Source organism: Myotis lucifugus, unplaced genomic scaffold (assembly GCF_000147115.1).
Source record: "Myotis lucifugus unplaced genomic scaffold, Myoluc2.0 scaffold_1456, whole genome shotgun sequence".
Classification (NCBI taxonomy): Eukaryota; Metazoa; Chordata; class Mammalia; order Chiroptera; family Vespertilionidae; genus Myotis; species Myotis lucifugus.
In genome coordinates this window covers 47,254-60,792 of record NW_005872504.1, presented here as the reverse complement: position 1 = coordinate 60,792, position 13,539 = coordinate 47,254, and the positions used below count along the sequence as shown (strand labels likewise).

At 51.6% G+C, this 13,539-nt stretch overlaps 1 protein-coding gene across 1 annotated transcript in view; it reads left to right on the top strand.

The window, feature by feature from the left end:
* Positions 1-142: 142 nt before the first annotated feature.
* The window catches only part of LOC102423975 (unconventional prefoldin RPB5 interactor-like), a gene marked incomplete at its 5' end in the record, with an annotated part of 43,714 nt that continues 30,317 nt past the window's right edge, over positions 143-13,539 (top strand). The window contains 2 exons of the mRNA XM_023748502.1: positions 143-213; positions 699-781. Coding sequence (XP_023604270.1) covers positions 143-213; positions 699-781 — 154 coding nt within the window. The remainder of the gene's footprint in view (positions 214-698; positions 782-13,539) is intronic.

The window sequence follows — 13,539 nt, the reverse complement described above, 5'->3', positions numbered from 1 at the left end:
ATGGAGCCCATAACCCGGACCTGTGCCCTGACCGGGAATCGAACCGTGACCTCCTGGTTCCTAGGTTGATGCTCAACCACTGAGCCACGCCGGCCGGGCGACAATAAATAAATAAATATATATATAATTTTTTTTTTTTAAGGAAAGGAAAGACTGTTTGGATCGCTCACGCACCGGGCACTGCGCACACCGTGTCTTACACGCGATTCCGCCGTAATTACTTCTCTGCGAGCAGCCAGGGGGGCCCAGGAGCCACGTGACGGCGGGTACCCCCGCGGGGAGGGGCCGCCACTCCACCTCCGGGAACGCGGCTGCAATCCCAGGGAATCAAATATTTGCCGAGCTGTTCAACATTTCTTCAAATAACACGCCCGGCGCCTCGCAGCGAGGCCGGACGTCTTCATCCTCTACATCGCGCGGCCTCCTCCTGGATGGGCCTCTCGGCTCTTCTGGGAGGAAGGCGCCTGCATGCTCCGCACAGGCCGGGGGGCGGGGGGCACCTGGGTGTGGGCGGAGGGGGGCCCTCCATCCTCTGGGGACGCCAGGGAGCCAGAGGCACACCTGGGACACAGCCAGGCCCAGGGCCCAGCGCGGGCAGGAGGCCGGGTGCCCCTCAGACTTCCTCCTGCTGCTGCCTCCCAGGGCTGCACCCCCCACCCCCCAGCCCGGGTCAGCCTCAGCTTCCTCTCCTATTACAGGGCGACAGCCCGACCTCACAGGCCTGTTTTGGGGTGCTTGTTGTCAAGTGGCAGGGACTTCTGCCCCCTCCCTACCATGGAAGGTAAGAAGGCGGGCCTCCCAGGTGGGGGCCACAGGAGGGGCCGGTGTGGAGCTGGGCCTCTGACCTTGGTCTGTGTTTAAACGGGATCAAATGCTTCCCAGGACGCCCCCTCTGTGAGGGGGGGAGGACACCCCGTAACAGTAACGGAGCTCTCACACCTGCCCTAACCCAGGGCGATGGAACACCCAGCGGAGCAGAGTGAATTTTCGTGTTGTTTTTGCTTATTCTGAAGCCTGTTGGGGGCCCTGAGGCTGGTCGCTGTTCTGGCATTTTTCTTCCCTCATTAAGGAAGGCGCCCCTGGTGGGTTCCCTGTGCCCGGCCTGGAGCCCAAAGTCAATATCGCTGGCGTCCACTTTCCTGCTCGCTGGGTGGAATTAAGAAACAGGCACGTGCCGAAACCGATTTGGCTCAGTGGATAGAGCGTCGTCCTGCAGACTGAAGGGTCCCGGGTTCGATTCCGGTCAAGGGCATGTGCCTGGGTTGCGGGCACATCCCCAGTGGGAGATGTGCAGGAGGCAGCTGATCAATGTTTCTCTCTCATCGATGTTTCTAACTCTCTATCCCTCTCCCTTCCTCTCTGTAAAAAATCAATAAAATATATTTAAAAAAAAAAAGAATCAGGCACGTGTGGGAGAGAGAGGAGCTGGGGAGCCAACAGCTGGGCGTTACTCAAGAATGCCCCATCCTTACCCGCCCGGTGTGGCTCAGGGGTTGAGCATCAACCTATGAACCAAGCGGTCAAGGTTCAATTCCCAGTTAGGGCACAGGCCCGGGTAGCAGGCTCCATCCCCAGTGGGGGGCGTGCAGGAGGCAGCCGGTCCATGATTCTCTCTCATCATTGACGTTTCTATTTCTCTCTCTCTCCCTTCCTCTCTGAAATCAATTAAAAATATATATATTTTTAAAAAGAACACCCCAGTCTTTATTTTGTTAATCCTCGCCGGAGGATATTTTTCCATTGGTTTTAGAGAGAGTGGAAGAGAGAAACATCGATGTGAGAGAAACACAGCGACTGGTTGCCTCCTGCAGGTGCCCCAACCAGGGCCCGGGAGGGGGAGGAGCCTGCCACCAAGATACGTGCCCTTGACCCGAATTGAACCCCGGGAACCATTGGTCCGCAGGCGGACACTCTATCCACTGAGCCACACCGGCCGGGCAAAGCTTTATTTTTCTTGCCAGTTTGGCTAAGAAGCGAGAAGGAACAATAGCTTCAAACCGAAATAATTTGCATTTATGATGAATCCAAGGAATATCTACCTTGCATTTTCCCAAAAAAGAAAAATTAAACCCATTTTTAATTAACTGATAAACTATTAATCAAATTTCTGCAATGTTAGGTGACACATTATTCATTTAGATGGAATGACTGTGAACTTAAACTAATCAAACCTGATTTGCCCTCACAGGCCTGATTGAGAGACGTTTCAGCCAGCGTATACAGAGAGCAGACGCGGGCCTCACCTGATCTCCAGCACACACCGCTGAGTTAATAAGGGCAGTTTTTTTAAATAAAAAAAAAGAAATGAGACCAGCCTTTCTTCATCTGCATATCAAAATCAAGAAGGACTTAATTGCAAAACACATATTCCTGAAATCTAATCATTCCGCGGCTTTAGGGTATTTTATTGAAGCGTGTTAAATTATGGACAGAATATTAATGGGGGAGCTAATCAAACCCAATTAGTCACTTCTAACAATAGCCCCATAAATATACAGGTCGGGGACCGCAGCCCCGTGCCCACGCGGTGGAACCGGTAAGATAGGGAACCTGTGGGGTGTTGACGAAGCCTTCGTGTCGAATTTAAAGCCAAAAATGATTGGTTAGGTCACTTCGACGAAGACCAGTCAGGCAGTGCCCCATGGTGTTTGACAAGAATTCACAAGTTTCACCTGTTTTTCAGGGAAACTCGAATCCAGGACGTCAGCGAGTCTGCGATCAGTCAGTCGGCAGTCGGCAGACCCTAACAGGGTGGCTCACCGCATTCACCACGCAGTCTGTTTCTCCGGCATCTGAAGCCTTTTTTCCGCCTTTTGTTGGGGGCTTCTTCCAGGCCCGGCGGCCATGCCGTCTGAGGGCCAGGCTGAAGGAGCGGAGGGCGGGGTGGGCTGTGTGTGGGTCTGGGGCTTGGTCGTCCACCTGTCTCCTTCCCCCCTCGGGGCAGAGCGGGCAGGGTCCTTGCTACCTGCTGGACTCCCTCCGCCAGTGGAGGCTTTGGGAAAGGGGCTGAAGGGCCTGGGAGTCCCAGCCTTCCTGTGCCGGGTCTTATATATATTTTTATTGATTTTAGAGAGGAAGGTGGGGGGGAGAGAGAGGGACATCAATGATGAGAGATGTTTGCACACCCCACACTGGGAATCGAGCCTGCAACCCGGTATGTGCCCTGACCCGGGAATCGAACTGTGACCTCCTGGTTCATAGGTCAACACTCACCTGACCCCTGAGCCACACCGGCCGGGCCTGTGAGGGGTCTTGGTGGGAGATTTCGGGTCAGAGAGCCAGGCCAAGGCAGAGGTCCTGGGAGTGCCCCCTGCAGAGACTCCCTCTGCTTCTTTCTTTTCTTTTTTTTTAAAGATATGTTTTTATTGATTTTAGAGAGAGAGGAAGGGAGAAGGAGAGAGAGAGAGAGAGAGAAACATCGATGTGAGAGAGAAACATCCATCAGCTGTCTCCTGCACGTACCCGTACCAGGGATTGAACCACAACCTGGATATGTGCCCTGACCGGAATCAAACCGGTGACCTTTTGGTTCATGGGTTGATGCTCAACCAACGCAGCCACACCGGCCAGCGCCCTGCTTCTTTTCAGGCCTGGCGGGATGGCCCAGACGCCAGCAGCCACATCTGCTGGACTGTGGTTTCACCAGGGAGTGGATCCCAGCCATGCCCACCCCGCGGTCAGGGGGCTGCAGACCTCACAGTTCCCTCTGCTGCTCGGCCCTCTTCTGGGTCCTGTCCAGACCCCTCTGTCCCCTCTCCGGGTCCCCATGGGACAGCTCCACAGCCACAGCGCCTACATCTTCTCTCTGCCGGCCTCTGAGGGAGGGGGGTGGCCATCCTTCCTGTCTCCCTCCCCTGTGGGGAACTGATATAGGGTTAAGCCTCGGACTGACCTGTGGGCAAAGACAAAAACAATTCCCAGCTTAGAGAGCACAGTCCTCTTAGCATAATTAGGCTTGACCTTGTATAAAGCTCCCTAGATCTTACTCGGGAAGCTAATGGGCTGAGGGAAGTGCAACAAGAACAAAAACAAGTGAAACTTACAAGAGCAGTGTAAACAAGTGAAACAAGAACAAAAATAAGTGAAACTTACAACAGTGTAACTTACTGTGTAACTATGGAAACCACTACCTTGTTTACCGCTCACTATAAAATAAAGGCTCAGCTTGCCTTGGGATCTTTTCTCTGTGGCCTCAGCCAGGCACAGGAAGATCCACGGAGGCTAAGGAAAGCTAGAGAGTTCTGAACGCTGTCTCCGTGTAAAACCTTCTTCGCCGACTCCGTCCACACCTTTGGGAACCCCTGGACCCCATGGGGCTGGACCCCAGCATATGGCGCCCGAACAGGATTCCCCTAGGTAAGACCCCCCGCACTCGGGACGGATAGGACTCCACCATAGGGTGCTGCAGACCCCCCTATAGAGGATAAGTAGGGTAAGTGGGTGGATAGTACAGAACTTAGATTGAGAAGATGTGCCATACTTAGTCTAGAAGAAAGAAGACTCTGTATTGATCTTTAGAATGAGAAGATGTGCCATACTGAGTCTAGAAGAAAAAAAAGACTCCGTATTGATCTTTTAACGTGTCCATGCTTTTCTGAGGAAGGAAAGGTGCCGGAAAGGTAAATGTAAAGGCATGGGAGAAGGTAGGCCCAAGGAGCCTTATCCTTAAACCCACTGCAGCCTTTCCACCCCGGGAAAGTGCAGGATTGGCAAGCTCTCCCTGGGGTGATAGATCAGGACTCAGGTAATCGCGGAAAGCACCAATCCTACTCTTAAAATGGATACAAGAGAGCATTTGAGGTTTTTCTTTTTAATGCCTGTTTTGGATTGAGTAAGTGGATTTTACTTAGTTTTAACATATCAAAGTTAGCTCTTGACACAAATGGAAAAACTAACAGTTTGGCTTGAAGTTGGGGTTTTGTTTTGAGGTGCTGAGGCTCGGGGGTGGAGCCAATTCACGGTAGAAATGTGAAGCTGCAGCTTTTGGGGTTGAAGTGGGAAGTTGAGAATACAGAGGAGTATGTATGTTTATATATGGTCAGAATTCCATCAATATAAACCTTGTCTATAAAAACAAAAAAGGGGGAGAAGAATGTTATATGTTAAATTTTTAAAAATACGATGCAGAGGGTTGTACAGCAGCCAAAAAGCATCGGGCCTCCTGTACAATAGCCTCTGCCGACTCAGCCTGGTAGAAGGATACACAAACGAGACAAGAGTTTTACCAGATCTAGTAATGATGTGGGGAAGAGGTTGTGTTTTATATCTTTCCAGAAGGAGCAGCCTCTGCCTCCCTCCTGGGGACCGTCACGCCTGGGAGGCCAAGCTAGCACGCCTGACCAGTGCCCATCTGCAGCTTATGTGCAGCCCTGAGCTGGAACAACCTGTCCATTGGGAGGATCATATGTGCCTCCTTTTTGTCTGTCCTTATGTTCCAGCTTTGCCCCACATCTCCTATCCTTTTTCTTTTTTTCTTAATCTGACTACTTGTTTGCTGGTTCTTTGGCCTTTCTCCTTCTCTCCTGAACACAGCCTTTTCTAGAATCTCCCTACCCTACTGTTCCAGGAAGGGCACCTCCCCTTTCTGCCGTGACTGGGGGTGTTTGGTATATGCCCCATACGTGAAGTTGTCTTGTGCCAAGAGCCTGACATCCTGGGCTGAGAAAACCCTGTCCCGGGACTCTCCTTTGTCCTATATTGGCCCCTCTTGCCCTTGTGTCAAGAGGGACCCTCTTCTCACAATCCAATTGCCCACAGCTGTTGCCTGAGTTCTCTGTTAAAGCTGAGGTCACGGTGGCTGGTACCATGGATCTGTCTCTCGCCCAATGAAGTGAGCTGGGTCCTCTCTGGAGAAGAAACCTGGGTTCCCCAAGATATGTGATCAATGCCGGGACCCCGCCAGCAGGCGAGGGGATCCAAAGGCAGTTGCTGGGCATGGAGGCCACAAGGGCATAGGCTACCAAGGAGACAGAACTGAACCTCACATCACCCTGCTTGGCCCCGGAGCTTGGCTGGTTAGTCAAAGACGGGTAAGATTCCTCAGGGAGGAACAACCTAAGACAGGCACAGTCACAGAGGGGCCAGCAGAAGAGAACTTGGGGTTCAACAGAGGTGGGGCACAGATCCTCACCCCCCCAATGGTGCAGGGGCTTGAACATTCGCCCCTTCTGAGGAAGGTCTCCTGCCCCCATGGCTGCTTCTCGCTTCCCATGTCCAGCCCAGATAGGGACCCAGATAACGAATAGAGACTTGGCCCAGCTCAGATCGGGAACAGAAAGAGACTTGGTCCAGCTGAGATCAGTACCTAGATAAGAGACCTGGCTGACAGCAGCTTCCCTCTCACTGCAACCGGACTTGTTTCCCATTTCTACCTTGGACGACAGGGGAAAGGGGCAGCTGAAAGAAAGGGCTGGAGCAGGATGCTGCCTTCTTCCATTTCTTCTCTCTCTTTTTTTCTAAACACTTCCATGCCTTGTAGTTCTTTTGCTTTCTCTTCTTTTTCTCTACTACCCTCCATCTCCGCCTCATCCTCCTCCTCCCCAGTATCATCCTATCAGCTGACTTAGAGGGCACAGCTGACTCCTCCCCGGACACTGACACCACCATCAAACGCGGCCCTGATGGACCCTTTGATCCAGCCGTACAACACACTGACACTTTGGGAAGCCCGTTGCCAGCAACGACGCCCGCTAGCCAGATCAACAAGGACAACCAAACCACCAACTTGGGGTCAGCTGAAGAAGTTAACAACTGATGGTAGAAAAGCAAGAAGTGGAAGCTATTCTCTCAGCCAAGTCAGAGGACTCTGAGTAAATTGGCAAAAGAGACTTTCATTTGGTAGAAAAATGTTACTGTGGTTTGATTTTTCACTTATTGCTGTTTTGCATTGCCATTGTTTTATTATTCTTACTAGTTTCAAAAATGTTATGTTCAAATTTTAAAATGTTTTGGGTTTTGCATTGGCATTGTTTTGTTATTGTTTTAATAGCCAGAGTTTTGTTCTTGATGCTTAAGTTTGATGCTTAAATTTTACTGTCATTATGGTAGCTTAAAAAATAAAAGAAGGGTGAGATGTGGGGAACTGATATAGGGTTAAGCCTCGGACTGACCTGTGGGCAAAGACAAAAACAATTCCCAGCTTAGAGAGCACAGTCCTCTTAGCATAATTAGGCTTGACCTTGTATAAAGCTCCCTAGATCTTACTCGGGAAGCTAATGGGCTGAGGGAAGTGCAACAAGAACAAAAACAAGTGAAACTTACAAGAGCAGTGTAAACAAGTGAAACAAGAACAAAAATAAGTGAAACTTACAACAGTGTAACTTACTGTGTAACTATGGAAACCACTACCTTGTTTACCGCTCACTATAAAATAAAGGCTCAGCTTGCCTTGGGATCTCTCTCTGTGGCCTCAGCCAGGCACAGGAAGATCCACGGAGGCTAAGGAAAGCTAGAGAGTTCTGAACGCTGTCTCCGTGTAAAACCTTCTTCGCCGACTCCGTCCACACCTTTGGGAACCCCTGGACCCCATGGGGCTGGACCCCAGCACTCCCCCACCCCTGCCTCCAGCTCCCCCATCACCTCCCAAATAGATGATCCGCATCCAAGTTCAAGTCCTAGGTCTGCTGGACACCCTGCCCCCCGACCCTGCCCTCAGGGCCCGCTGGATACTACGGTGCCATTTCGCTGTGTTTGTAATGAAACAGACACAAATACACATTTGAAGAGGGTAAGGTAGAGATAAAATAAGCACATTTAAAATAACTTATTTATTAACAACACAATCTCTCTGCTCTCACCCAAATATTAATCATGATATTCGTGGTGAGCGGCAGCGTGATTAAATGTGCTTCATTATTCCCGAAAACCTTGATTAACACGTTGTGATGTAGCGGTTTAAGAAGCCTGGTCTAGTTTCATTTCATCTTAATACTTGGTTCCATGGTTTTGATAGGAAAAGGGCGTTTCAGAAAGACGCAGGGGTCCGAATGGAGAGCCGGCACCCATCAGTCACATGTCCACTTCCAGGCCACCCCCGGGTGGGCAAAGGTGCCCGTAAAAGTCTGGCCGGCAAACACCCATCTTCCCCCGGGGCCAGCAGAGCTCTCGCTCACTGACCGGAAAGAGTCGCAATGTTATGTTTTCTAGACATTTTATTTCCAGAACAACTGTAGAGTCAAAGGGTTTGTACATTGAAAAGATTTGATGAGCCCTGGCCGGTTTGGCTCAGTGGATAGAGCCTCGGCCTGCGGACTGAAGGGTCCTGGGTTCGATTCTGGTCAAAGGCACGTACCTCGGTTGCGGGCTCGATCCCCAATAGAGGGCGTGCAGGAGGCAGCCCATCAGTGTGTTTCTTTCACATTGATGTTTACCTTTGTCTCCCCTCCCTTCCACTCTGATAATTAGTGGAAAAATATCCTCGGGTGAGAAATAACTAACTAACTCGCTAACTAATTAACTAAATAAACAAACAAAAGGAGTTTCCCTTAAAATTTGCTGTGGATGATATTCCTAGCTCACGCTCACCAACGCTGTACCGAGTCACCTCCTACCTCAGTTTAGGGCTACAAGCATCTGTTTTTCTTCCCTGTTTCCAACACGAGAGGTTAAACTATTTAACGTTCATCGACCCAATAAATAAAACATACCGTCGGTTCAGGTGCGTCTCCCAGCGTGAGAGGTTTGATGGTTTTCCGGTATACGCACCGGGTCTTCAGATCTCTCCTCTGCACTGCGCCGTCCTAGCCTTCGTGCCCTTTAGAATAAGTCCTTCGTCGTTCCCTGATTGTTTGCAGGAGATGCTCATACATTCTATCTGCTAAGCTTTCCCCCTTTAAACATATTGCAGGTATTTTTATTCTGAGGCTTAAAAAACAACGTTGTCTGGCGAGAGGAGCTAAGTGCAGTGGAGCCGGCTAATTTGTTTCTTTATGGCTAGATTTGCCTAAGAATGCTCTTCCCATCCCCAAAGCACTTAAGAACTCTAGCGTATGCGCTTCTGTTGTGTTTATAATACTTTGTATAATACTTTGTATAATACTTTGTATACTTTGTATAATACTTTGTAAAATGTTTTTATTGATTACAGAGAGAGGAAGGGAGGGGAAGGCCACCCCCCTTCCCTCCCGGCCCCCCCTCCCCCAAACACACACACATACACACCACACCAGGGATGGAGCCACAACCGGGGCCTGTGCCCTGACCCGGAATCAAACCGTGACCTCCTGGTTCATAGGTCGATGCTCAACCCCTGAGCCACGCCGGCAGACATTAGTTTGGGGTGATTATTTGGAGTTGGGCATATGATTCTTTTTCCCAAAACAATGGGTAATTATTCCAGCGGCGTTTATGAAATAAACACTCCATCACTCCCCCCTCTTTCATTTCAAATGCTATGTCATCTTACTTGATTTTATTATTTCAGGTAGTTTCTAGAGTTCCGGCCCCACCTCGCAGGCCTCTCAGCCTTATGTCAACACCACGCTGTTTGCCAGCGGTGTCCTCAGCCATAGCCGGGGATTCGCAGGGATTCGCAGGCAGGGATTCTTTATACACGTGCTTCATCCTTGGCATTTACACTTCAGATGGACTTGAGAACATTAACAGGTTCATCACCGAGTACGTGGACGTGGTTGGGGGTCGCATCAAGGACGGGGATTCATCCGTTTGTAGAGAATCGCGGTCTGGCAGCCGGGTCATCGCCTGGGATCTGCGTCATGGTTTTTAGAGCTCCTTGCGGGATCGTCAGCGAAAATTGCTTGGCTTTCCTCGATAGGTTCTCGTTGGCTGGTTCTGTTGTTCTGAAATGAATCTGTTGACATGATGCCCCCTCCCCTTGTGATATTAGCCAAAACCCAGGTATCTAGCATTCATGGTGTGACTGCATTGGTTGTAAAGAATATACCTGTGTGCGTGGTACCGTATATACCGTAAATCTTTGAGTGTGATTGCCTGCCTAGTTCTCTGTCGCCACGGGTTGATGTCTTTTAGGGCAGGAGCCCTATGCTGATGACTCTGTATCTAACATCAGGCACATAGTAACAGCTCACAACGCCTTTGCAAAATGAATTGAATGATGATGAATGAAATAGAAATAAAGTGACATCAAGGGCCTACACAGAGAGGACAACCTTCTCTCCCGGGTGAGTGGAGTGTGGATTTCCTTACACTCTTTCTGCTTTGCTATATGTGTTTTTATTTTTGTGAAAATGTATGATCTTGTACTTTAAGAAAGAAAAAAGATGATTTTCACTTGGAAAAAGAAGCAAGCCACAAGGAAAGAAAGAGTACCTTAAGGTGCAGCTCATATATTACTTGTCAATTAAAAAAGGAGGGGGAAAAATTGCCCGGCGAGTGTGGCTCAGGGGTTGAGTGTTGACCCATGAGCCAGGAGGTCCAGGGTTCGACTCCCAGTCAGGGCTCAAGCCTGGGTTGTGGGCTTCATCCCCAGTAGGGGGCGTGCAGGAGGCAGCTGATAGATGTCTCTCTCTCATTGATGTTTCTATTTCTCTATCCCTCTCCCTTCCTCTCTCTAAAATCAATAAAATGTATTTTTTTAAAAAAGGAGGAACAATATATAAAAAAGGGAAAAACGGGTGGTCCCTAAACATGACCAGGGAGGGCGGTGACCCACCTCTCGGGATGCCTGGGTGTCCCCATGTGGGCGGCTTGCTTGTGCCATCTGTCAAACGGGATTCTTCCCGCCTGGATGAGCGCTCCTGTGAGCCCCAGGCCTCAGCACAGGCCCGGCCCAGGGGAGGAGTGGGAGGGCGGCCAGGGGAAGAAATCCCTCAGGCCCCGTGGAGGCTGCCACAACACGATGATCTCCGGTACAGGCGCCGTGATGGCCAGGACACCCCCACCTCAGGGCTGGGAGGGCCCCCGGTCCGTCACACACGCAGCTGGCCAGGCGGCCATCGGCCTGGTTTCCTCCAGAGAGCAGATGGCTGTGACCCCGGAGCCCCGGCTGGCGTGTAAACGATGCACCATGGGACCGCTGGCCACTCGTGTCCTTGAGGAGCGTGAAGCTGGAGTGAGAAAGACAAATTAGAGATAATGCCGCTCCCTCCGAAAGGGCATGGGGTGGGTCTGTTTCTATGCCAGAGGTTACAAAAGAGAGAGATCTAGGTGTGATTAGGATCAGGTAATGGAAAAAGACTACGACGGTTCTCAAGAGGAGGAGAGACGCGGTCAGCAACGGGGCCGGCACACCTGGCGCAGCGCTGGGCACTGGCCCCAGACGGCCTGGCCACACAGATGCCGACCAGAGGGAGGCCGGGTGCAGTGGGAAGGCACCTGCTTGCTTCTCACAGCGGCTCCTTAGGGCGCCGTCTCCCCTGCTGCGCTTGGGGCTGGGCCGGGACCACGTACGCCATTGGTCCTCCCCCACCCCTCCCTGCACATTTATTTTTATTAAGATAACTAGAGGCCCGATGCACGAAATTCGTGCAAGAGTAGGCCTTCCTTCCCCCAGCTGCCGGCACTGGCTTCCCTCTGGCACCCGGGACCCAGGCTTCCCTCACAGCCCCAGGTTCATCAGGAAGGATGTCCAGTCTAATTAGCATATTACACTTTTATTATTATAGATTTTTAGAGCAGGTTTAGGTTCACAGCTATATATATATATTTAATAATGTTTTTTATTGATTTCAGAGAGGAAGGGAGAGGGAGAGAGAGAGAAAAACATCCATGATGAGAGAGAACCATGGACCGGCTGCCTCCTGCACGCCCCTCACTGGGGATTGAGCCTGCAACCCGGGCCTGTGCCCTGATCTGGAACGGAACCGTAACCTCCTGCTTCATAGGTTGACACTCAACCCCTGAGCCACGCCGGCGGGCCTTATGTGAATGTTTTAATAATTCATTTCAGTGGAAAATACATTCAAGTTTTACCTCCACTAAGAGCCAAGCAGTTGTGAAGGAAGGCATCCTACCATCACTGCTGTGTCCTCATGCAGCCCCATCACTAGCGAGGGGTCCGACTGAGGCTGCTGGACAGGGCAGGTTCCCCGGCCCGCGGGAAGCATCGATGTTTCTAACTCTCTCTATCTCTCTCCCTTCCTCTCTGTAAAAAATCAATAAAATATATTAAAAAAAAAATTCCACAAAATTTGAAACGTCACTGGATATTGGATGATATTAAGGATTTATTATTATTATTATTTGTTAATCTCTGCTCCTCTGAATCTGACTACTTCGGATTCCTCATGTAAGTAGGATCATGCGGTATGTGTCCTTCTGTGACATCACATGACGTCCTCAAGGTTCACCCAGTGGTCACATATGTCAGGGGCGGCGGAGATGGGGGGTGGGGAAGAGGGGCGGGGGGAGGGGAGGGGGGAGCGGCTACTCACCAGGTACAACGTTTCAATTACGCTAGTTAAGTCCTGGAGGCCTGTTGTGTAACATAGTTAACATTGTGCCCTTCAGTCTGTCAAGAAGGTAGGTCTCATGTTAAACATTCTTACCGCACTATACCAGAGGAATCATTGTAGCGGTTTTTTTAGGTTTGCTAATGAGACTCTGGTTATATTTTTACAAAAAAAGTATTTACCTTTAGAGATGTATGCTGACATAGCTACCAGATGAATGATACAAAGTAGAGCATTTGCTTCAAAATAGCCAGACGGGGAGGCTGCATGCAGAAGTCGGTCATGCGTGGGCCGTTGTTGAAGCTGAGCGGTGGACATGTCGAGTCCTTACTGCGCTGTTTTACCGCGAAGAACAGGGAGGAAGAACGGTGCTGGTGGTGCCCGAGGAGAGGGGAGCGGCTTCTATGGATAGACGAGCAGGGAAGCCTGGTTATTTATTTATTAACATTTTTATTGATTTCAGAGAGAGGAAGGGAGAGAGAGTAACATCAATGATGAGAACCATGGGTTGCACGCCCCCTGCTGGGGATCGAGCCTTGCAACCCGGGCACGTGCCCCTCCCGGTTCCCAGGTGGCTTCTCCACCACCGACCCGCCGGCGGGGCAGAGCCTGGTTACGGAAACGGAGGCCCGAGCGGTGCAGAGGCGTTGGCCGCGGGACGGCCTGGAGGAGGACTGCCGTCCCCGGCACACAGGCAACGGTGATCGCGCCTCCGCATTCCTGCCTCAGGCACAGGCACGATCTGGACTTGCTGCCACTGAATGGCTGGCTGCTCGCGCGCCTGGGCTCAGCTCCGGCCGCCGGATGCAGCACCGAACGCCCGGGCCCGGGGAGCGACGTGGGCCCGAGGCTAGGTCTGTGCGGCGGCCCGGGAACCCGCCCCGGGCGCGGAGAGGGATGAGCACCGAGAGCTTCCCAGGTTCCGCGCAGCCCGGCCGCAGCCGGCGCACCACGTGACCGAGGGGCGTGGCGAGGGCGGGGCCAGCGCGCTTCCCGGCGTGCAGCGCGGGGGCGGGGGCGGGGCCAGCGGGAGTCGCCGCCTCTGGACGTCCGCTCGCTCGCTCGGCGCGGCCCGGACAGCACCGCGCGTCCCTCCCCGGCGGCCTGCAGCTCCGGGCGGCGGCGGCCTCGAAAGGGGGCGGCATGCGCGTGTGAGATGCCGGCGGCGGCA